The sequence below is a fragment of the Rhincodon typus genome, chromosome 26 (genome assembly GCF_021869965.1).
Source record: "Rhincodon typus isolate 14 chromosome 26, sRhiTyp1.1, whole genome shotgun sequence".
Lineage (NCBI taxonomy): Eukaryota > Metazoa > Chordata > Chondrichthyes > Orectolobiformes > Rhincodontidae > Rhincodon > Rhincodon typus.
The window spans coordinates 35877801-35903352 of NC_063357.1; the positions used below are offsets into that span (position 1 = coordinate 35877801).

Genomic DNA, 25552 nt, shown 5'->3' on the forward strand with positions numbered 1-25552 from the left:
CTTACCTAAACCAGATGGGTTCACTAATGTCTTTTAGGAAAGGACACTGCCATCATGGAAACTAACATCATGGAATAATGTCCTTTAAGGTGGTGACTAATCAGGTTTTTGTGGAGAGTGTGCAATTTGTACCTTTCTCTGCTATGCTCGGACCCTTTCTCTCCAAGCTGCTTTTCAAACATGGCAACAAAAAACCCATTGGTCAAGGTGTCGTTGGGTGTCGCGCGGATACACCACGGACCTTCCGGGAATGTGTCCAGACCACGCAATGGCCATGAGGGCATCAGATTGACTAGCCTATAAGGGAAAAAACAGGAACACAAACAGAAAAAATCCTGAAACACAGTAATTTTCAGCAGCTTGTTCTCACTTTGCTACTTTGCTGGTCCTTACATTCCCCTCCTAGAGAGGCACCAATGCTTGTTGGAATCTGGTCTCCTTGGCAGCCTTCAAGCATCTCAGGCATAGTTATTTTTTGACTGTGAACCTAGGTACAGTTGATGGATAATTCAAATGTGGAAGCAATCACAGCCAAGTCTGATCCCCTCTTGCCCCAATCCATTAGAATCATGGATGAGAACATTGATCTCCTTCTAGGAGGTCAATTACTAAACCCCAGCTAAGGTTAAACCTTAACACAAACCAGGAATCTTGAACTAGTTTCTCTTGACTTAAGGTTTAGTCCAACACAATTAAGTTACTGAAGTTGCACTAAAATATATAACCAAACCATGGACTTGCTGATATCATATGTTAAGTCCAGCTATTACTCAAACTTAAATTTTATGCCGCTCATAAGAACGTAAGAAATAGAAGCAGAATAAAACATTGGCCAACTGAACCTCCTTCACCATTCACCAAGATCATGGTTTATCTCAATGCCACCTCCACGTAGTATCTCTGATCCAATAAAGCAATTATGTTAATTATGTTTTGACCAAACAGGTGGATGAGGGTAAAGTGGTTGATGTGGTATATATGGATTTCAGTAAAGCATTTGATAAGGTTCCCCATGGTAGGCTATTGCAGAAAATACGGAGGCATGGGATTGAGGGTGATTTAGCGGTTTGGATCAGAAATTAGATAACTGTAAGAAGACAGAGGGTGGTGGTTGATGGGAAATGTTCATCCTGGAGTTCAGTTACTAGTGGTGTACCTCAAGGATCTGTTTTGGGGCCACTGCTGTTTGTCATTTTTATAAATGACCTGGATGAGGGCGTAGAAGGATGGCTTAGTAAATTTGTGGATGACACCAAAGTCGGTGGAGTTGTGGATAGTGCGGAAGGATGGTGCAGGTTACAGAGGGACATAGATAAGCTGCAGAGCTGGGCTGAGAGGTGGCAAATGGAGTTTAATGCGGAAAAGTGTGAGGTGATTCACTTTGGAAGGAGTAACAGGAATACAGAGTACTGGGCTAATGGTAAGATTCTTGGTAGTGTGGATGAGCAGAGAGATCTCGGTGTCCACGTGCATAGATCACTGAAAGTTGCCACCCAGGTTGATAGCGTTGTTAAGAAGGCGTACGGTATGTTAGGTTTTATTGGTAGAGGGATTGAGTTTCGGACCCATGAGGTCATGTTGCAGCCGTACAAAACTCTGGTGCGGCCGCACTTGGAGTATTGCGTACAGTTCTGGTCACCGCATTATAGGAAGGATGTGGACGCATTGGAAATGGTGCAGAGGAGACTTACCAGGATGTTGCCTGGTATGGAGGGAAGGTCTTATGAGGAAAGGCTGAGGGACTTGAGGCTGTTTTCGTTAGAGAGAAGAAGGTTAAGAGGTGACTTAATAGAGACATACAAGATGATCAGAGGATTAGATAGGGTGGACCAGTGGGAGCCTTTTTCCTCGGATGGTGATGGCTAGCACGAGGGGGCATAGCTTTAAATTGAGGGGTGATAGATGTAGGACAGATGTCAGAGGTAGGTTCTTTACTTAGAGAGTAGTAAGGGCGTGGAATGCCCTGCCTGCAAAAGTAGTAGACTCGCCAACTTTAAGGGCATTTAAATGGTCATTGGATAAACATATGGATGATAATGGAATAGCTTAGGTTAGATGGGCTTCAGATTGGTTTCACGGGTCGGTGCAACATCGAAGGCTGAGGGGCCTGTACTGCGCTGTAATGTTCTATGTTCTATGTTAATTTACTGTGTAAACTAGAAGCAGCTTTCATTATTTAGAAGGTAATTGCTGTGCAAAGAAATGACTAGAGGTTTTAAGGCAATGTTAAAACAGAATTCTACCTTCTCTTTTAGTCAACAATTGGATCAGCTTAGTAGAGAATGAGCAATTTTCTCTAGATTCTGTAATTCATTTCAACCCCAAAAGACCAAATGACCTCTGTCTTGAATGTACCTGATGACAAAACATTTACCGCTCTTTGGAGAAGAGAATTCCAAAGAGTCACAATCTCTTAAGTGAATATATTTCTTTTCATCTCCATGTTAAATGGTAGATCTCAAAGATTCTAACTGTCATGCCCACAAAGAATTTGCTCACTGCCAGTTAATGGCCCATTAATAAGCTGCTATAGGATCAAAGGAATTGCAATTTTCAAGGTTTTTCCTCGCAGAATCTGAACAATCTGCTGCATGGTGATTTTCCATTGCAGTAGGTTCAGCTGCCCCTTGTTGAGGAGCTGCCTGCTCAAGTCAGAACCGCTTCAACATGGCTGCCATCTGCCTTTGCTGTTGGCATCAGGCAGGCAGTTCCCATTTCCTGGAGGAGCTTGATGCTACTAACTGGGCATCAAGCTCATCTCCTGTCCAATGGGGATTCTTGCATTCAATAATTTGCATTTTTCACAATCAGAACCAGGAAGTCACCCAGGCACTGGGTTCCTGACGTATTTTTAAAAAAAAACTTGCAAATTAATTTTTTTCCCAATAAAACTCTCAAATCTTAATTAATTTCATTCAAACATCTCAAAATGCTACATTCATCAGATTCTCCTATTTAGCCAGTAAGTTGCAGCCTTGAACATAACTATCAGAAGGACCATGTTTGACATGCTGCATATCCAATGGTTTCTACAATAATGGTTGCAAAGAATTAAGGTAAAGAAAGCCAAACAACTGATCTAAGAGAGGGGCATGGGAAGCCATTACAGCTGAGGAACACATTTATAAAAGCTGCCCAGCCTCTTCCACATTAGAGTTGATGTTTCTCTGCACCTCCTCTGTAGCTGTAACACTATATTCTGTTCTATTACCCTGATGTACTTATGTAAGGTATGATATGTTTGGTTAGTACATGCAAAACAATACTTTTCACTGTATCACGGTACACATGACAATAATAAATCAAATTAAAATTCAGGCCAGACTGCCAGTCATTGATTCCTGTTAAAAGGTGTGCCTGTTAACATAAGCAAGGACAGAATCAGACTTGGGTCAAACACAGCCTTTAGTCTTTTTCATATGAATAACACTTACTAGCCAGTGACTACTTGAGTGAGAGGCCAGAGCGTAACTGGTCTTTTCCAGGTCATGGCAGAAAAGAGAAAAATTGGCAAAAATGTCCTCAACTTTACAATCCTGATCTTTCAGCATAGAGGAGGTATTTCAGAACGTCAAAGATCCATTTGAGAGCAAAAGAATGTAACTGCTTGTGAAATGACGTTAACCTTTCCCTGAGATTATCTCAACGAAGGTCACTGCCTTGAACTTCTCGTGGAAGAGCACGGGGTGTCTACCTGATTCGGTTGCCGTGTTGCTGTAGTATCTCCTCGACAACATCCTCGTTCTCTTCATGATGAATTGAACATGTTGAGTAAATGACCCGTTCCACGTTTGGGAAGCGCAGGGCATGGCTGAGGGCTTCGCACTGGAAACTCGCAAGTGCCTGCAGGCGCTGTGTAGATGATGACTCCTCATCATCTGTGAGCTGGTTCAAGCGGTTTACAATTCCTTGTTTTAGAAAAAAAAAGTGATGAAGAGCCTCTCAGTGCCTGGGGATAAAATTAATTTCTGACAACAGAGCTATTCAGAGTGCATCAGGTAAAACAGTGTACCTCAGGTTGTGCAGCTGTTTAAGGGATCAATATTTCAGAGATTCATGCTTATAGAAAACATTCTAATACCAACAGTTCTGACAAAGAGTCACTGGACTCAAAAGGTTAACTCGGTTGTTCTCTGTACAAATGCTCTCAGACCTACGGAGCTTCTCCAGCAATTTCTGTTTTAGTTTCAGATGTCCAGCACCTGCTGTTTTGTTTTTACTAACTAAGAGTGATGAACTACTTTTTCCAGTTTTCTTCTCACATCTCCAGCTCAATTCCACCACTCATCAAATATTTTCCTAGTAGGGGAATGTCAAAGGGTGGAGGAAGCTGGGGTGTTAACTCTTTTCTTGTTCTCAAACATCTCAAGGACTCAGTGCACAAAACAGTTCTTTGGTCTTGCTTTTTCCATCCCTGTACTGTTTCGAACTCTCCCTTTGAAGAATGCTTCACAGTCTAGGCCTCACAGTCTTAAGAGGTAGGCCATTTAGGACTGAGGTGAGGAGAAATATCTTCACCCAGAGAATGGTGAGCCTGTGGAATTCTCTGGCACAGAATGCAGTTGAGGCCAAAGCACTACGTGTTTTCAAGGAGTTGAATATAGTTCTAGGAGCTAAAAGGATCAAAAAGTATAGGGAGAAATTGGAACAGGGGAGTGTACTGGATGATTAGCCATGATCACACTGAATGGTGGAGCAGGGCTGAAAGACCTATTCCTCCTATTTTCTATGCTGCTATGATTCATAATGCAAGCAGAGTGAAATCTTTCAGTTTTACGAAAATACAAATTTATCCATCTGCTTCTTAGTTTTTGAAGCCACAAAGCTGTGATCTAAGATGATATTTTCCCAGTCCTCCAACAGTGGACAAACCTGGGCCCACTTTGAAGCACACAGTCCAAAAGTGACAGCTCAGTAATTGTGGAGAATCATTTACAGACAGGAATAGTACCAGACGTTTTAGAATATATCTCTCAGTTTTGGACTAGGTTAACTGTAATCTAGACTACTGAGATAGAGAAGGGTAAATTATTCAAAAAAGCCCTCCAAACCCATCTTCAAGTGCAGCACAACAGAATCCAAAAATTTAATCGCATCAAGTCTTCCCTCCTCCCCTCTCCAGAGCACCTCTCTAACAGGATACAAAACCACCATCCTGGCAGTCAGCCGGTAATAAAGGAGAGTCTCCTCACCAGAACCACTGCATGATGGGTCCACTAGAATATACTTCACATCCTGGTACTTGGGGTTGCTGGGATCCACAAGCGTGAAGTCCTGATTGGCCAGTTCATGGCATGTTACTCCAGCCCTCAACAGCAGAGTGCCCATTGTAGCCAAACGTTTGGTATCAAGATCAAAGGCAAAGAGTTTCCTTAATAGATGAAAGCAGTCATCTTTGGTATTTCCAAAACAGACAAAACAGGTGAAGACATATAACAGGACACAGTTTGTAACCCAGAGTGTTATTAGCACGTGTCTAAATGGTCTATTTCATAAGCAATTTACCAAGTTGCAGTCTCCCTTGCCCTTGTTTATGGTGTCACATTACCCGCTCCCCGCCCTCTGTTTCAAATAGAAACTACCACATTTTTTTCCCCCACTGCAGCTTCCTATGTTGCGTGGAGTGGAAAATCAAATCAGATGGAAGAGAAGGACTGAGAAGGAAGGGACCGTTGAAAAGATAAATGCTGAATAAGCCAGAAAACCTTATGGGTGAGATATAGGGAATACAGACACAGACAAGAGATGGTCAATGCGAGAGGGTGGCTGTGGACCCTACACAATTAAAAGATTCCCTGGTGCAAGTGCTGTACATGCGAATAAGTGTAATAGATAAAAACTAATTTATGTGCTGGTAAAAATTCAACCATTCCCTTGTAAGTGTAGTTAAGATAGAATGGGCCAATGGTATTTTGGGTTTTTAAATAAAGACACAGAATATGAAAGTAAAGCAGTAGTGATAAGTTTGCAGCAGGCAGTGTTAAGACTGCAGGTAGAATGCAGTGTGTAGTTTTCAGTGTCAATTGGCCCTAATGGCAGAGGCAGGAGAGAGGCTAAGAGAAATATCTTTATATGAGGATTGTTGGGAAATAACAAGTGATTAAAGCAGTGTCTAAGTGAATACTGGATAAATATTTTAAGCTAAGGATAAATTGGAGCTCCATAAATAATTTTTTGGAATGGAACAGCCAGCCTAAGTACAATGATCCAACTGGCCTCCAATATTGTACACATTTATGGGTCATCAATCTTATTTTTCATGCAAATTGCACAGGCACAGTATTAAAAGTTACACCAAATCCTGTAAACCTGATGTTTCTCTCTCTCCTTCTCTCCCCACAGTTCAATGGAGTTTCCACGTTTGTCCTGAATTGTCTTTCCCCATGATGCTTTCACAGTACAATCCAGGCTGCCCCTCATCCCAGCAATGATAGTTCCAGTGATATTCTCAGCATTGGAATGTCATTGCTAGCCGCAGAGTTTCAGTTTAAAATGAGATTGCTTTAAATAGTAACGCGTTATAACAGAAGTGTTTCTGTTCCAAAGCCACCTGAGAAAACAGATCCAGCTCTAATGGGAGCAGGAAGTTTGTTTTTGCAAAATGAACCACTTTCCCCCAAGTATCCATCTTTTTCTTTGACACATGCAGCAAGACTTACCCTTTATTACAGAGAATAGCAGCAAGGTGGCTTGTCTTGTTCCCAGGAGCTGCACATGCATCAATCACATGAGAACCTACTGGAGGGTTCAAGAAATATGCTGGTAGACAACTGGCCTGGAAAGAAGGGAAGAGGAAATTGAGATGCTCATTATACATGAGTCAAATCTGCCCAGGAAACTTGACTACAGTGAATAATTCATTCACTAGGCATGCCCCATACCACAGCAAAAACTTCTCAGAGAAACTAAAGCTTATACAGACTCAAGTCCACCATGAATGAACCAAAGGCAAGCATTAAATAGGATCAGAACGGAGAATATTGCTCACATTAAAGGTATTATATCTAAATACATGTAGCATTTACAAAAAGGCTGATGATATAAAGGCACAAATCAGAGCAAATTGATATGATTTAATTGTCATTGCAAAAATGTGGCTAAAGGGTGAAGAACTGAAGGGTCAAAATATAGAATCTGTTTGAGTGGAACTAAGAAACAGCAAGAGGCGACAAACAGGGGATGGGTTTGTTTTGCTGCCACCAAACAGAAGTGGAAATGATGGACATGGTACAAATCAAGAGATTGGGAAATGCATTTTACATGGGTAATAGAGTAATAAACAGGCAGTTTAAGTTTACGTATAAAAACAAAAGAACTGCAGATACTGGAGATATGAAACAAAAACAGAAATTCCTAGAGAAACTCAGCGGGTTTGGCAGCATCTGTGGACAGAAAACAAGAGTTAATATTTTGGGACCAGTGACCCTTCTTCAGAAGTTCTGGGACTTCATATTTGGAAGAGAAGGGAAGGGAAACCATGTTTGATGAAGCTGTTGTAGTTTTTTTTGAGGATATTACTCGTAGCATTGATAAAGGAGAATCAGTAGATGTTGTGCACTTGGATTTCCAGAAGACTTTTGATAAGATTGTGCACAGAAGCTTAGTAACACAAAGGATTAGAGATAATGTACTATTACAGATTGAGAACTGGCTAACAGACAAATTGCTGATGACACAAAACCAGCTGAGAATACGATTAATGAGGAAGATATATGGATAATCCAAGAACATGGTCAATGGAATAGGATGTACACAAGTGTGAAGGTTATCCAGTCTGGTAGAAAAACAACAGGAAAGCAGAATACTTCTTAAATGGTGAGAGGTTGAGAACTCAGGTGACTAAAGGGACCTGGGTGTCCTTGTCCAAGGATCACTAAAACGTGCTGCAAGAAATTAGCAAGATAAAAACAAGAAAGAGAGAGAGAGTAGGCCATAAAGATCAAACAGGTTGTGTGTTAAATCTCAGGAGATGGGAGCGATATTAAATTAATATTTTGCAACAGTTTTTACTGTGGATAAAGAAACGGAGGCTAGGGAACTCAGGGAAATAAATGCTGATGTTTTGAAAACAGTTCACATTACAGAAGAGGAAGTGCTGGAGGTCTTAGAGATTATAATGATGGATAAATCTCCAAAACCTGATCTAGTGTATCCCAGGACTTTGTGGGAGGTTAGGGAGGAAATTACAGGGCCCCTTGCAAAAATATTTGTATCATCTATAAATAGGTGAGTTTCCGAATGACTTAGACAGTGGCTAATGTTGTGCTTTTGTTTATGAAGGGATGCAAGGAGAAGCCTGAGAATTACAGACCTGTATCTAACTTCAGTTAGTGGGTAAGTTGGTGAAAGTGATTCTAAAAGATAGGATTTATATGCATTTGGAAAGGCAAGGAATGATTAGGGATAGTCAGCATGGTTTTGTGCGAGGGAAATAGTGTCTCACAAACTAGATTGACTTTTTTGAGAAAGTAATCAAGGAGGCTGACAAAGGCAGAGTGGAGACATTGTTTACTTGGACTTTAGTAAAGCTTTTGACAAGGTTCCACATAGTAGATCAATTAGTAAAGTTAGATCACATGGGATTCAGGAAGAACTTGCCAACTGGATACAAAATTGGCTTAATGACAGGAGACAGAGAGTGATGGTAGAGTTATTTTTTTGGACTGGAGACCTGTGACCAGCAGTGTTCCACAGGGTTTGGTGCTGGGCCTACTTTTGTCTGTCATTTTAGGAAGCATAGTTATTAAGTTTGCTTATGAAACTTACACTGGTGGTATAGTGGACAGTGAAAAGGTTATCTAAGATTACAAAGAGATCTTGATCAATTAGGTCAGTGGGCTGAAGAGTGGCAAATGGAGTTTAATTTGGATAAATGTGAGGTATTACATTTGGTAAAACAAACAAAGACAAGACTTATACAATTAAAAGTAGGGCCTTAGTCAATGTTGTAGAACAGAGAGTCCTTGGTTCAGGTACATAATTCTTTGAAGTTTGCATCACAGAGGTGGTTAAGAAGGCATTTAGCACACTTGCCTTCATTGTTCAGACCTTTGAATACTGGAGTTGGGATGTTATGTTGAGGTTGCACAGGATGTTGGTGAGCCTCTTCTGGAGTACTGCATCCAGTTCTGGTCACCCTGCTATAGGAAGGATATTATTAAACTGGAGAGGGTTCAGAAGGGATTCACCAGGATGTTGCCAGAAATGGAGGGTTTCAGTAATAGAGAGAGGCTGGATAGGCCAGGACTTTTTTCACTGGAGCGTAGGAAGTTGAGGGGTGGTCTTACAGAGGTTTATAAAATCATGAGGGGTGCAGATAAGGTGAATGGTAGGTGTCTTTTCCCTAGGGTGGGGAATTTCGAGACTAGGGGGCATATTTTTAAGATGACAGGAGATAGATCTAAAAAAGACATGAGGCAATTTTTTTTTTTAAAACACAGATAGTGGTTCGTGTGTGGAATGAACTTCCAGAGAAAGTGCTGGATGTGGGTACAGTTACAACATTCAAAAGACATTTAGATAAATACATGAATAGGAAATATTTGGAGGGATATGGGCCAAGCGCAGGCAGGTGGGAGCAGTTTAGTTTATGGTCAGCATGGATTAGTTAGACTGAAGTGTTTCCATGCTGTATAACTCTATGATGCTAAATAGTCGATGGGCCTTCACTGACAGGTGATTTGAGTTCAGAAAAAAAGGTGGTGTCTTGCTGCAATTGCCTTGGTGAGACCATGTGAAATACTCTGCAGTTTGATCCCCGTATATAAGGGAGGATATATTTGGCATCGAGTAAGTGTGACCAAGGTAGACCAGATTAATACTTGCGACGGTTAGGTTGTCTTCAAGGAGGGATTGAGGAAACTGGATTTGTATTCTCTAGAGTTTTGAAGAAGAAAAGGTGATCGCATTGAAATTTGCAAAATTCTGACAGGGCACAACAGGTTGGATGTAGATACGATGCTTCTCCAGGCTCATGACTCTAGAAAAGGGATCGGCCATTTTAGACTGAGATGAAGAAGGTCTTCACCCAAAGGTGAAAGAATCTCTGGAATTTTCTGTCCCAGAGGACTGTGAAAGCTCAGTGAGCATGTTCAAGACAAATCAATGGATTTCTGGAGACTAATGACTTGAAGAAATATGGAGATAGTACATAAAAATGCTATGATTTAACTGATTGACAGTACAGCTTAAAGGGCTAAAAGAACTACTGCTGCTCCTATAAACAGCATTAATGCATCTTGAACGTGCTGTCAGCTTTGCAAGATTATGCCATTAGCAACACAAGAACTGCTAAAATCTACCTTTGCAAAATACCAATAACAAAGCTCTACACATCACTTTTCCTGTCAGGACAGCTCACGTGCAGATAGCTAACCATTTAACATCAAGGAAATCTGTGTGCCAGTATAACTCCTCCCAAACTTACTGTGACAAATTCAGGAGATCCAATCACGCCGTACCATTTAATCTTGAGGAAACATTTAAATTAACTCCTCAATCCCCAAAGTTTTGAAGCAAAACTGCAGAATATTCTTCGATCTTCACTGCTACCTTTCACCACAACATTTACCTTTTCTTAACAGTTGTATTTCATCTCCTCTGTCTATTCAAAATACAAAAGCTCTTGGATAAAACCTCAGGCTGTGAAAACTCTTATGGCCACCAATTGTCCAAAATCCACCAAATGGAGCACTGATCAAGAATGGTCCTGCTTACCTTATCCTGCAGAATGATATGCCCAGCCGTGTACAAGAAATGTTCGTGAAGATCTGTCTTTGAATGAAAAACCAGCAATTCTGAGAGGTGAAGATCACTGATGAATTGTTTCTGATCAAGCTGCCTCAGATCAGCTATACTGTGAGAAAGAGAGTTTAGGTGCAAAGACACTCAAAACATTGGACATAAATCCGAGTAAATACCTGTTAGTTTTTCGTAAATAATTGGCAAATATTGAAACTTGATGACTTGGAACAAACTTAGATAAATAAAACACATCAAATTAATCTAGTTAATAGATTCACAAGGGACACAAAGGTACTGTATGTAATTGCTTAAAGAATCTTTTCAGCAAATGACATCACAAGTAAACCAAAGAGAAGCTCATCAAGTCAGGTACCTAAACCCTCAGTAAGTCTATAGCAAAGTTCCAGATGAAGAGCTGCTAAACATGAACATCTTCGGCAAACTTGAGTAGTGACTAAAGAAAAAAAAACTAATGACAAGAGAGTGTAGTGGGTACTAGTTACAGCAGTCTGTATTGGATAGAATGTCCCAGGGATCAGCACTGTGTTTAAATACACAAGAGCAACTGGTCATCTGATCATTATACTAGAAAGGTGGGTATTCATGTCCGAAATAGCAGGAATGAGATACAGGAAAGACTTTAATTAAATTAAAAATCGGGGGAGCTAAAACAAATGTAATTCAATACAGGTAGGTGCATGGTGATAGTTACAGGAAGAAGAAATAAGAGACATAAGGAATAAGAGAAATAAGAAATAATGCATAATCAGCATCATTTACTGGTCTGGCTAGAGAAGAATGAAGGAGATTGGGAATGATAGACCCTATACTGACAAGTCACTACAGGCAATAAATCACCAAAAATTGGAATGGTGAGCTATATTGTCAAAGCAGCAGAGCACAAGACCCCTAAGCTCAGTGCTGTAGTCTTGCTACCCCAGTCCCTCTGAGTGATAGTTCAGGGGCTCTGACGGCTTGCTGCATTCTGCATAAAACGCTCTGAAATAATTTCATGCTTGGCACTGGTGTAACAAATCCAGCATACCTGGTAGCCTGCCCCAGGTAAGTGTAACCCTCACGTTTGAAGTAGTCAATCACATCCTCAGTGTTGCTCTTCAGTAGGTTCACTCGGACGTAGCGAGGCAGCTGGCAAGCTGGGAAGAAAGACAGTTCAGAGAGATCACGCAATAGCAGCAGCCAATATGAACATGTACCAACACAACATGGAGCAGAGTGCAAGATGGTAAGGAATCTGGGCAAAAAGGCTGCGGCTTTACGACAGTTGAAGACCCCAATGCTAAACGTGATCAACTAAGCCATTTGAAGGGAACAAAAGGGGAATGCACTGTCAGTGAGGGGGGTGTGTGTGTATGCATATGCATGTGTACGTGTGTACATACTGGACCTTGATGTAACCCGTTAAGAATTTGAGCGATTTCTCTATTGCTGTGCAGCGATGTGCAACTTATGACAGTGCTTTTTACTGGGGATTTCCCAGATTGGAGCTCAAGTGGTGGCACAAAGCAGCTCATGCAGTACAGCCAAGGATTTTCAAAGTACGACCTCACAAAAAGGTTTCCAAAACTGAAAAGGAGGAATTGCAACGTCAAATTGAACAGCTGAATTGTTGAGCATTCAAACAAAGCCTGATGCCAGTTTTAAATTATTAGTTGAATACAACACCGAAAAATATCCCAAGGTGAAAGATATTTTTCAGGCGAGCAAAACATTGAAAAAATTAAAATACAGCATTGTCTTTTAAAGTTTCCATCATTGTGAGACACCAGGTACATGAAACTGAAATTTGTTGCTTTTGGCAATTCTTCTTACGAAAATCTCCGTGATGGGTTTCCAGGTGTTGGCGGGGGTGGGAAGGGTTATAATTTTTTTGTGGGAAAGGGAGGTAAATGTTATCTTTTAGCTTGAGAAGCTAAAAAGATCAGAACAATGATTTTTAAAAGTACATTTGTAGCAAAAAAAGGTCACAGTTAGTGAAGTGGTAGACATGGTGGTTTTCCTCAAAATATTGGAATAAATTTAAAAAGGGATTCAGCAGCAATTCCCATTGAATGCTACGTTGATAATAAGCCACTGTGGGATATTTACACTCTGTGAAATATGTGAACGAGAAAGTACTGAGGACCCATTTGCAATTTTAAAACGGATGCTGCAGAACAATCTCCAGATTGCAGCAGTCAGCAATTTGACTGTTTTACAAAGAAAGGAGCAAGCTCTCAGGAACTGTTGGCCCTACTACCAAAAGGAGGCTTGGTTCCTTCATGTGCAAAGGAAAAGAATGGGAATATGATGTCATCTTGTAGCTTTTGTCAGTTGTTATTATTCTAATTTGTATAATTTATTTAAAAGAAAAAAAGAGAATTTGATCACCTAATAAGGTCTGAAGGGATGCCTGAGACTTAATGGAATGAAGGAAAGGTGACAGATATATTAATTAAGGAACAAATTGGGCACAGATTAGTTGTATAAATACGGGGAGCTAGTAACCAAAGGATGAGAGTTTGATGAAGTGTCGTTACGTTAAATAAAGTTCTCACTAAAAGACGTGAATTTGGACTATTAAAGTGCAATTATCTTTTAGTGTATACCATTTTCAAGGACATCCTGTGGAAGGCTAAACTCTTGCCTTTTTGTTTATTCTTTTGAGTCTGGAAGGTAGCTAATGTTTAAGGAGGAAGGCAGAGAGAAACTGGGAATTATAGCCCAGTCAGCCTGACATCAGCAGTGGGGAGAATACTAGTGTCCACAATAAAGATTTAACAATTGAACATTTGGAAAACAGTGGCAGGATTGGACACAGTCAGCTTGGATTTATTAAAGGGAAATTGTGTTTCACAACTCTACTGGAATTCTACGAGGATGTAACTAGTTGAGCTGATGTAGGAAGTCAAATGATGTGATTTATTTGGACTTTCAGAAGGCACCGTACAAAGTCCCATATAAGAGATTAGCATGTAAAATTAAAGTGCATGGGATTGAGGGTAGTATTGAGATAGATAGAAAACTAGTTGGCAAAGAGGAAACAAAGAGTAGGAACAGATGGGTCTTTTACTAGATGGCAGGCAGTGACTAGTGGGTTACCACAAGGATCAGTGCTTGGATCTCAGCTATTCACAATATATATTAACAATTTGGATGAGGGAACTAAATATAATATCTCCAAATCTGCAGATGGCACAAAGCTGGGTGGGCAAGTCAACTGTGAGGAAGATGCAGAGATGTTTCAGTATGATTTGGACAAGCTGAGTGAGCAGGCAGTTCAATGTGGATAAATGTTCGGTAGTAAAACAGAAAGGCAGATTATTATCCAAATGGCTTTAAATTGAGAGAAGGTAACGTGCAATGAGACCTGGGCATCTTTGTACAACCTGAAGGTAAGAATGCAGGTGTAGCAGATGGTAAACAAGGCAAATGGTACATCAGCCTTCACAGCAAGAGTGTTCGAGTGCAGGAACAGGAATGTCTTGCTGCCAATATAAAGGGCCATGGTGAGACCACACCTGGAATATTGTATGCAGTTTTGGTCTCCTCACCTGAGGAATGATGTTCTGGCTATAGAGAGTGCAGAGAAGGCTTACTAGACTGATTCCACAACTGCGACCTTGTTCAACGTCTTACTCAGCTTTAGATAAGATACACAGACTTGCACAGGAAAAAGTCTTTTAACAACCACTTGCATTTATACAACGCCTTTCTTCGTTTCCAGGGCACTGCATTTCATAAATGATTATCAGCCAAAAGAATGACACTGAGCTTAATAAAGAGATATTAGGTCAGGTGATTTTAAGGAGTGACTTAAAGAGAGACAGGGAGAGAGGCAGAGATTTATAAGGGTATGCCAAAACTTAGGGTCCAGGCAATTAATGGCAATGGCCACCAATAATTGAGCAATTAAAATCAGGAATACTCAAGGTGGCATAATTGAAGGACAGCAGACATTTCAGAGAACGTTTGCTTCTCATCAGCATCTTGGGACAATTCAGCGTAAACCTGGGCTCAGGAAGTAGCATTCTAACTTCTAGAGGCTGAGGGGCTGACCTCGGAGAAGTTTTGATTGAGTGAATACAGAGAGAATGTGGGGAAGAGTATAACTAGAGGTTATCAATATGAGTGAATTGAGAAAAAACTTCTTTACTCAAAGACTGCAAAAAAGATTAGAACTCACTACCATTGGCTGTTGTCGAAGTGAATCATATAGATGCATTTAAAAAGAATCCGGAACAGTGTGAGAAGCAGAGAGAATAAAGGGTTACTTTGAAGATTTAGGTGAGGAAAGATGTGAGGAGACTCAAGTGGAGCATAAACACCAGCAAGCCTGGTTGGGCCGAATGGTCATTGTCTATGCCATACATATCAAGCAGATATCTCATAATAATTCTCCTGTTCTTAACCATCTTTGATTTTAATCACCCTATCTCTGGTGGTCAAGCTGCCTTAGTCCCAAGCTCTTGAATTCCTACAAACTCTCTACATCACTTTCCTTTTTCAAAATGCTCCTTAAAAACCTGACATTCTGACCAAGTGTTTTGCTCTTCTACCTGAATAATTCCTTATGTTGCTCAGTACCATATTTTGTTTAAGATGCACTTTGGGACATTTTATTACATTAAAGCCACGATATAAATACAGGTGGTTGTTGTTCTTGGTTGTAGGTTTTAGTCCATGCCAAACATGGAGTGTAATCAGAATAGTCCTGAGTCCTGCCAACATGTAGGAAGTGGATGTTTCAAGATCCAATGATATCTTTTGAAGAGGAGAAAAGAATGCCTTGATGGGCTGCTGATATTTGTTCTCTCAACCAACATCAGGAAAGATTGGTTAACCAGTCATACACCTCATTCATTGTTTCTGGACTCCCATTCTAAATGAAGTGACTGGTTGGGCCGAAGGGTCTGCTTCTGTGTTGTATGACTCTACGATACATTCTCATACAAAATTACACAGACTATACTTTAAAAATCATTAAGTAGCTGTGAAATGTTACAGGATACTCTGAAAAAAATGATAAGATGTGATAAACACAAGTAAGTGGCTTCTTATATGTTTCCCTCCGTGCGCCAGAAGGAGCCATACCTTCCTTACTGGAAGCTTTTGTTTCGATAAGATCCTCATTGCGGCTGACTTTCCTTTTCACCTTCAGTCTGGCAAGTGCTGATTTTAATTGGGAACGATGTTTCATGATCAGTGCTTTCCAACTGCCACCACACTTCAAGCCCTTCCCAAACAGGAGGTCATATACCAGTACCTGAGTTTCAAAAGTCAAAGTATCCTTTTTAAAGAACTTCTAAATCAATTATTGTATTTGCATAATTTTCATACAAGCAGAACAACATTCAAAACTTCAGATACGTCACTCTGCACATGTTCCTCCTCTAGTTGCTTATGATCAAGACTTATTTCTGACTCAAACCCATTCTCCCAATCTGTGAAAATACTTTCCAGTATTTTGCTGCCTTCCCTTTGATCATCGGGCAATTGGGTAAGTTCAGGCTTCCCCCTTCGGTACACAATTTGCACTAACAAATCGATTTGGGCTTCCCAAAGTACACAAGACTTTAACAAATCTAAGCCTTCAATCTTTGCTGTAGATCCCTATCAAACACCAATGGAGAATACAAAGGTTGCCTACCTCATATTCCTGTTACATCACATAGCAGAAAACCCTCATCACTAGCCTACTGTGGCATTTACTTATAAACAAAATAATATCCCAAACAGGAAGACTGGCCAAAAACTACGCTGTACAAACATCTAGCTTCAAATTATAATGCAAATAGTTTTGACCATTTAATAACCGTTTTCTTTACAACACCCAAGAGGTCCTACTTGCCCCAGCACATAGAACAGAAAAGCTACAATCCCTGCATGCATTGAAGAGAACACATTTTTATGTTATTACCTAGGAAAGAATGTGACTGGAGCCAGTCAATGCCAAGTATTGCTGCAGATTATTGCCTGGAAGAAACTGAGAAGCCTACACAAGGGTAAACATTCTTGCTTCATACATTTAACATGAGAAAAATATCCAGGTAGGCAATAGTAAAAAGGGGATGTCTGATGGAGGAAGTGACCCTGAAAGCACATGTCAACTTAGCTAGAAGAATGGTCATACCTTGGCAACATTCATCTGCAATTTCTTCTCCTTCAGCAGATCTGTTGTGCCAATAATTTCATTCAACACAGACGTGTACTTCAGTGTTTCACACACCAGCGCAAACAGCTGCTTAATATTCTGAAAAGCAGGGAAAAACAGTGACCGTTTTCTGTCCAATTCATCCCACCTATTTTTTTCTATTGTCAAGTTCTCTTGGTCTATGACTGGTTGGGATGATGTAAAGCAGTGCCAGAGGCCAGCATGCTAGCAGATGCCAATAGAAAACCATTTATTGGGACCACGGAGACTCATTTTCAGGTTTCTCATGTAAAAATTGGAAACATATCATCTCATCATCTACCAGAGATTGGAAACTTAACACATCAGAAATTTGGGAAAAGTCTCTTAGACTGTTAGCCTACTCATTTCACATTAAATTACTGGACAAGGATATAGCAGTAGGCGCACCTGAGTTAGGTATAACACAGAATAATATCATTTCAAAATCACCCACATTATACCAATTGAAAAACAGCAGTACTGCAGCATGTTCAGATTTCCAACTGTAATACAGTGTCATGTTCTTACTGCAAAGAGATTGAATAAATTCTTGAAAAGAAAAACTGTGGAACTAAGCTAAAAAGGTAGAAAGGGGGGCCAATCTCATTCTGTGCTGTACTATTACATCTTTGTTTGAAATTACTGTCCCTTTCTTAATAACAATGTCCAGAGTATGGTGTGATAACAAGCAGAAACGTGGAGGATCTCAGGTTCATTCTAAGCTCCCCAATCTGCAAGGAGGATAGTGACTGGGTGTTATGAGCACACTTTGTACCCCTAACTAGAGGGGCACAAAATTGGCAACGGGCTAAACCAACCTGGTCTGTCAGCACATCCTTGTTTTCCGTCCTCCACCACATCTTTCCCTCTGGCCCCCAACAGGGCTTTTTCAGGGCTATCTTTATTCACTTTTCCCTTATCCTTTCCCCAGATACTCTTCCCAGGCACTATCCCTGGACAAGTTCAGGAAATAAAAACCCCTACCCAAACATTTCTTTTCCCCTTCTGTATGAGTCTATTGGCTTCCCATTGCCCCAAACACTGTTCAAACAAGACAGCTCCTGCCATCCACATGGGGCTCACAGTCTCTCTCTCTCTGATGGGGATGGATTGAGCATGAACGTGAGCTTCATCTCCCAGGTGTTGAGTGTATTATTTTTTACCATTACACCAGCACTGAGCCGCAGATGAACGTTCCCATGGATAGAGCCCCCACAAGCCCGGGTCAGTCCCCTCCCCCCAGGGCCCACGGCCCACGGCCATGTGTCCGGCTCACCCTCACCTTGTGGCCGCTGTTATAAACCAGGGTTTTCACCGAGCCCCGCTTGCCCTCCAGCTGCCCCAGGACGGCGGCCGCCTTCACATAGAGAGCCATGGTAACCCCGCTTCGTCTCCCCAGGGCCGCGGGGGACGGGGGTTCACAGGTCACAGGGCAGAGGTCACCGCCCGGCTCCCCGCCCTTTGCGACAAGGACGTAAACAGGAGCTGTGCTCACTTTACGGCAGGAGCTAACGGGCTGTTGGTGGAGTGTTGACGGCGATGAAGCTGAAAGAAAAATGAGTAATAGTAGGAAATAAGAGTTAAAATTTCCTCTCTCTGTCTGTCTGTGTGTGTGTGGGAGAGAGTGAGAGAGATGGGGCTCCTGTCCGACTGTAGGGAATTCCAGAATACTGACCCCGCAAACAATAAGGCAGCAGCAATATTCTGGTACAGCAAAGGAGGCAATTCAACAACAGACATCATCTGAAAGAATAACATTAGTGTTCACCTGCATGCTAGCAGCACCCACCTCCATCTCCCCTCAGTTATCTCCTGAAACAACAGACTGTTTATCTGACATCCAGCACTGGAGGAGCTGAAATTTCTTCCAATGAAGTATAAAGAAGACCGAAACCATTGCCTTTCCTTCCCTGCAAATGTAGTTCCCTTACTAATAACTCTTTTCCATTCCTTGGCATCGGACTGAGACCAAATCAGACATGCAGTATTTCACCCCACAGTGAGCTTCGGGCCACATACAGTCATACAGCACAGAAACAAACCCTTCGGTCCAACCAGTCCATGCCGAACATAATCCCAAACTAAACTAGTCCTGCCTGCCTGCTCCAGGCCCATGTCCCTCCAAACCTTTCCTATTCATGTACTTATCCAAATGTCTTTTAAATGTTGTAACTGTGCCCACATCCAGCACTTCGTCAGGAATTTCATTCCACAAGCAAACCAACCTCTGTGAAACATTTGCCCCTCATCTTCTTCCTGTCTCACACATCTGGGCTCATTGTTGCTGACACCCCGTTCATGTCTTTGTTATCTGTCGACTCAACTATTCCACTCACCCTTGGCTGACCTTCCATAGAGTCATACAACACAGAAACCCACTTTTTGGCCCATTTGCCTGCATGTGGTCAGTATCCCTCTAAACCCTTCGTATCTATGTACCTATCCAATTGCCTTTTAAATGCTGTAATTGTACTCACCTCTACCACTTCCTCTGGCATATACGCACCAGCCCCTGTGTGAAAAAGTTGCCCCTCAGATTCCTTTTAACTCTTTCCCTTCTCACCTTAAACCTATACCCTCTAGTTTTGGACTCCCCTACCCTAGGGAAAAGACATTAACTGTTCACATTATCTATGCCCCTCATGTTTTGATAAACCTCTATAAGGTCACCCCTCACCCTCCTACGCTTCAGGGGAAAGAAGTCTCAGCCTATCCAGTAAAATCAAATCCTCCAGTCTTGGTAACATCCTTGTAAACCTTTTTTTTGCATCCTTTCCAGTTTAATAACAGTCTTCCTGTAACAGGGTGCCAGAATTGTACGCAGTACTCCAAATGTAGCCTTACCGACGTTTTGTACAGTTGTAACATGACATCCCAATTCCTGTACTCGATACTCTGAATGTGCCAAATGCCATCTTCATCGCCCTTTCTACCGATGACACTACTTTCAAGGAACTGTGTACCTGCACCCCTAGGTCTCTCTGTTAAAACACTCCCCAGGGCCCTAGCATTAACTGAGTAAGTTCTGTCCTGGCTTGTCTAACCAGAATACAACACCTCACATTTATCTAAATTGAACTCCATCTGCCATTCCTCGGCCCACTGACCCAGTAGATCAAGATCCCATTGTACTCTTAGATAACCTTCTTCACTGTCCAGTATACCACCAATGAACATAGAACAGTATAGCACAGTACAGGCCCTTCGGCCCACGATGTTGTGCCGAACTTCTACCCTAATCCTAAGGTCTATCTAACCTCCACCCCTACGTTATACTATCATCCATATGCCTATCTCGTAGCCGCTTAAATGCCCCGAATGAGGCCAACTCCACTACCCTCTCCAGCAATGCATTCCACGCCCCGACCACTCTCTGAGTAAAGAACCTACCTCTGACGACTCCCCTATATCTACCTCCACTCACTTTAAAACTATGCCCCCTCGTAATAGCTACCTCCATCCTAGGAAAAAGTCTCTGGCTGTCCACTCTATCTATGCCTCTGATCATTTTGTACACCTCTATCAAGTCATCTCTCATCCTTCGTCGTTCTAAAAAGAAAAGCTCTCGCTCTCTCAACCTTTCCTCGTAAGACCTTCCCTCCGTTCCAGGCAACATCCTGGTAAATCTCCTCTGCACCTTTTCCAACGATTCCACATCTTTCCTGTAATGAGACGACGGTAGTGTAATCCGCAAACTTACTAACCATGCCTCCCATATTCTCATCCAAATCATTTATATAAATGAAGAACAACAATGGACCCAGCACCGGTCCATGTGGCACACTGCAGTTCATAGGCCTCCAGTCTGAACAAGAACCCTCTACCACAACCCTCTCCTTACCATCAAGCCAATTTCGTATCCAATTGGTTAGCTCTCCCTGGATCCCAGATGATCTGACTTTTTTAACCAATCTACTATGCAGAACCTTGTCGAAGCCTTGCTAAAGTCTACATAGACAATGTCTACTGCTCTGCCTTCGTCTTATCTTCTTGGTCACCTCTTCAAAAAACTTAAATCAAATTTGTGAGACACGATTTCCCACACACAAAGCCATGCTGACTACCCCAATCCATATTATTCCATATTCCTATTCCTTATTCTATGCTGTATAAACTTGTGTTCATCCATCCAAATCTATGTTTTCTTTTACACAAAGCCCTGTTGTTCCATCATCCCTGAGCTTGCTGATCTACTCTGGTCCCCAATTAAGCAATGCCTCAACCTTAAAATTCCCCATTCTTATTTTCAAACCGCTCCATGGTCTTTCACTATCCTGTTTGTGTAATCTCCACCAGCCCACAAACCTCACATATCTGTGCCTATCTGACTTTGGCCTCTTGAGCATCATATATTTTACTTGCTCCACCATTATTGCTTGTGTCTTTGGCCTCATCAAGACTCTAAGCTCTGGAAACCTATCCAATTTCTCTTTGCTCCTTTAAGGTTCTCCTTTAAACCTCCCTCAATCAAACTTTTGTTGCCTTTTGTCTCCTAATGTGGCCCCTCTGAAACGCCTTAAGGCATTTTATGACATTAAAGATGCCAAAGGTTGGTTGTTATTGCTGAGACAAGCCACTTACCATTTGGGGTTTATAACAATTGCTTCAGCAAGGTGAAAAACAGTGATGCTTTATAAAAATATTTCTAGATATTTAAAAATAAAACACACCTATAAAGTGCACCTCTCAGAGGTGATGTCCCCAACAATCACATGAAAACATTGTTTGCCAGGTACAGATTAACATGATATGACTGGATCTATTTAAGGAACTGGGGAGGTCCCATGCAATAAATAGTTTGGTAATACTTTAATTATTTTGCTTCAGAACTGAAGCTATCTATGATAACAACTGATAAATTAATGCCTGAATTGATCAGATGACAATGGTCAATGGAAATAAAAATTGGAGTACAATATGTAGTGCAACAGTAAAATTGACAGTTTGGATTCTGTTGCTGCAGAAAATGTTACAGTTGTGGCAGTGATTCACATACATTCATCTTGTGTATTGTCACAGAGACTAGGGACTTCAGTTTACTGCATGTTCGGCTCCCATCTGTGCTGTTAAACAACCTGAGTTTAACTAGGATCCGAGACAACAAGGTGCAGGGCTGGATGAACACAGCAGGCCAAGCAGCATCATAGGAGCAGAGAGGCTGACGTTTCGGACCTAGACCCTTTAACTAGGATCCTCCTAGTTTTTGAATTTATGTTGAGACACAGTTAGATTGTACATTGGAGCCTCTGATCAGGTATTAAAGAAAGGCACATCTTAACTGTCATGTTACTGAAAGAAGTATTATATATTTTAAAGGTGGAGAGTGATCTATTTTTTGAAATGTAGAAATGCCAACAAAAGCTTGCATTCACATAACACCTTTAATGCAGTAGAATATTTCAAGACACTTTGCAGGAGCTATCTCAAATACAACTTGATAATGATTGACAGAAGTTAAGAGCAAATTCAAGCAGATGCTTGAGTCTGTACTGAAAACAAAAAATGCTGGAAATCACAGCGGGTCAGGCAGCATCACTGGAGAGAGAACAAGCTAACATTTTGAGTCTAGATGACTCTTCATCAGAGCTCATTGACAGAATTAAACTGCTGACTAACTAGACTATATCAGAGATAGTAGGAACTGCAGATGCTGGAGAATCTGAGACAACAAGCTGCAGAGCTGGATGAACATAGTCCTGCTCCTATGATGCTGCTTGGCCTGCTGTGTTCATCCAGCTCTGCACCTTGTTGACTAACTAGACTGTTTGGTCAAAGAAGTAAGCTTTAAGGAGTATCTTAAATAAGAATTATGACAGATAGAAGTTCAGAGAGGGAATGCTAAAAGGTTAAGTGACAGGAAGCAGTAAGATTGGGCAATACTGATGAAGTAATTAAAACTGGGGATGTGCAAGAGGCCAGATTTGGAGGAGAACATTGTTCTCAGCTGGTTGAGGATGGTTGTCGTTGAAAGACATTACAGATACAGAGAAGGGTGGTGCCACTCAACGATTTGAATACAAGGAAGTTGAACCAGGAGCCTGGATCACCAAGCACAGGTTGATGGGCAAGTGGGACTTGATTTAAGTTAGGACACAGACAGCAGAGATTTGGGTGATCTGAAGTTTACAAAGACTACAATATGAGAGATTTCTTGATTAGTAAGGGAATCAAAGGTTAAGGGAAGAAGGCAGAAGCATGGGGTTGAGAAATATATCAGCCATGATCAAACGATGGAGCAGACCCAATGGGCCAAGTGGCCTAATTCTCCTTCCATATCTTATGGCCATGTGGGGGTGCTGGCCACAGGAGCATTGGAATAGTCAAATTTAGTAGTAATTCACAAGTTATTAGTTAATTTACTTAGCTTGGTTGGCTAGTGAACGATGCAGAGCGATGTTAAAAGTGCAGATTCAATTCATGACTATGCCTTCTCAATTTCACCCCTTGCCTGAAGTGCAATGACCCTTAGATTAAACTCACCATCAGTTGGAGGGGTCTCTAATGAGAGAGCAGTCTATGGTGCCCTGGGATTATGGTGTCTTTCACCACATCATGAAGTGTCTTTAATGTTAAACTATATGAGAGTTCCAGCAGTGGATAAGCTGACACTGGGATGGAATTGGTAATATTGTAGAGGTGAAAGTAAATGATCTTATTGACAGAGAGTATTTGAGGTTGGATGCTTACCTCAGAGTCAAGTAGCACTGCAATATTGTGATTAGTTTTACTTCGGATTAGACAATGGCCATGGAGAGAGATGGTGCATCTGGAGAAGGAATCTGGTTTGTGGCAAGACAATAGCTTCAACCTTTCCTATATATAATTAGCCAAAATTTCTGCTTGCCCAATAATTACCTACACCGGTTAAGTGTGTTTTTGGGGCAGTCAAGCAAATGTGGCTAATTTCTAACTCTGCTGTTGACCTCTGTCCTTTAAGCTCCTGCCAGTGAAGTAGTTGATGCTACTTCAGTAAATGTTTTTTAAAAAAAGTAGATTTTTTTTGAACAATAAAGGAATTAAGGGATACGGTGAGAATGCAGGTAAGTGGATCTGAGTCCACGAAAGGATCAGCCATGATCTTATTGAATGGCGGAGCAGGCTCGAAGGGCCAGACGGCCTACTCCTGCTCCTAGTTCTTATGTTCTTATGTTCTTATGTTCAGTGTGCATAATGTTGCAATATAATTGGCCCCAAGCCCTTTCCTTGATTCCCCTACTCCATGAGATTCATAGCTAGGCTTTCTGTCATCCTCTGCAGTCGGAAGCCTTGGTCCCTCCCCACTGCTCTGATGAGAGAAAGCTTACCAGCCTATCTCCTACCCTCACATTGAGAGAATTTTATCATGCTGAATTATTTTTGGTACTTGAGCTCTTCCCAGTAACTTATGTTTCATCCCATCCTTGGGACTTTCTCTCCCAATTCCTAGCTCCCATTTTCCTTCTCTTCCAATCCCTTTACTCCCTTCTTCTCTTCCCTTTGTCAGTTCTCTGTTCTCTCTAACACCTGCCTTTCTCTTCTTCTTCCTGTCTTCCCTTTTGCTCTGTATTTCCTGTCCCTGGCTCAAGGGTCAGAAAGGAAATTTTCACAATTGAGCATTGGCTTTTTGTCTCTCCCATAGATATGAATTATTTGATCTGATTATTTGATTTATTTATTGTCATGTGTATTTGGTGTATATAGGTTGCTAATGGATTAAGTTGTATGGACCATTTGCTCTTGTTCTTCAGCACTTATTTGTCTAACAAGATTCCTAGAAATGATTGTTCTCTTATTGTTTGTTTCAACATTACCGCAAAGTCAAACTCATGAAAAACTGCTTCTGTTTATTCATAAATTTCATGCAAAATAAATTAGTTCACTGCTTTACAATTTGTCCCGCTATCAATCCAAATGCAGACAGATGCATATCTTGTTGTTTTGTCAATGATCACAATGTCCAGTAAAAGAAAAGAAAATTGACTTACATAGTGTCATTCCCAAACTCAGGATGTCTTGCTTTGCAGCTAAAGAAAAAACATTGCCATTGTTGTCAGGTAGGAAACACATAGCAAGCTCCTATAAATCGCGATTAAATTTAAATAACTTGTTCAGGTGATGGTTCAGGGCTAAGTATTAACTAAAGGCTAATACGTGCCAGTGAGGATATTGAGAGAACACCCCCACTTTGAGTAGAACTGTGGAATCTGTTATATCCTGCTGTGAGGGCAGACAGGCCCTTAATTTAATGCATCATCCAATGAAGAGGTTCCTACAACAGCCTTCCCCCAGCAATGCACTGAAGACCGTGCCAGTCTCGTTTAATATTGTCACATTTCTGGAGTGAGATTTTTCACAGCAAAAAGTGTGCTAGCATGAGCCAGGAGCTGTAGTAAAACAACATAAGTTGATGTTGAGTCGTAAAGATACCCTCTAATCCATAGGAATACCTAATAAACTAAAGGAAAAACGTTAAACTCTAAGTTCATAACATGAGGTGTCAGAAAACAGCCACAACCTATAGAATTGCAATTATGATTCTGAGAGAAAATTTAGAATAGAGAGAAAGGAGGTAATAGCAAAAGTAAAGATAGTTTAACACTTCAAAGACATGCACTGAAAATGACCTAATTGTAATGGAATCCACAATGTATATAAAGC

At 41.2% G+C, this 25552-nt stretch overlaps 1 protein-coding gene across 1 annotated transcript; it reads right to left on the reverse strand.

Annotated features, from left to right (window-relative positions):
- Positions 1-22: 22 nt before the first annotated feature.
- On the reverse strand, positions 23-18420 carry nsun5 (NOP2/Sun RNA methyltransferase 5). Its single transcript, XM_048612661.1, has 9 exons — positions 18198-18420; positions 16874-16993; positions 15835-16006; positions 11789-11897; positions 10717-10855; positions 6660-6775; positions 5193-5371; positions 3695-3908; positions 23-297 (listed from the first exon to the last, which is right to left on the reverse strand). Exons 1-9 carry the CDS (start codon positions 18288-18290, stop codon positions 24-26), a joined length of 1416 nt encoding a protein of 471 aa, XP_048468618.1. The 5' UTR covers positions 18291-18420; the 3' UTR covers position 23.
- Positions 18421-25552: the final 7132 nt, after the last annotated feature.

Coding starts and splice junctions, on each gene's coding strand:
- nsun5 (XM_048612661.1), bottom strand. CDS start 18,290: ATGGCTCTCTATGTGAAGGCGGCCGCCGTCCTGGGGCAGCTGGAGGGC. Junction 16,007..16,873: donor TGCAGATGAATGTTGCCAAG/GTATGACCATTC, acceptor TTTGAAACTCAG/GTACTGGTATATGACCTCCT. Junction 11,898..15,834: donor AAAAGCTTCCAGTAAGGAAG/GTATGGCTCCTT, acceptor CTTTCTTCCCAG/CTTGCCAGCTGCCTCGCTAC.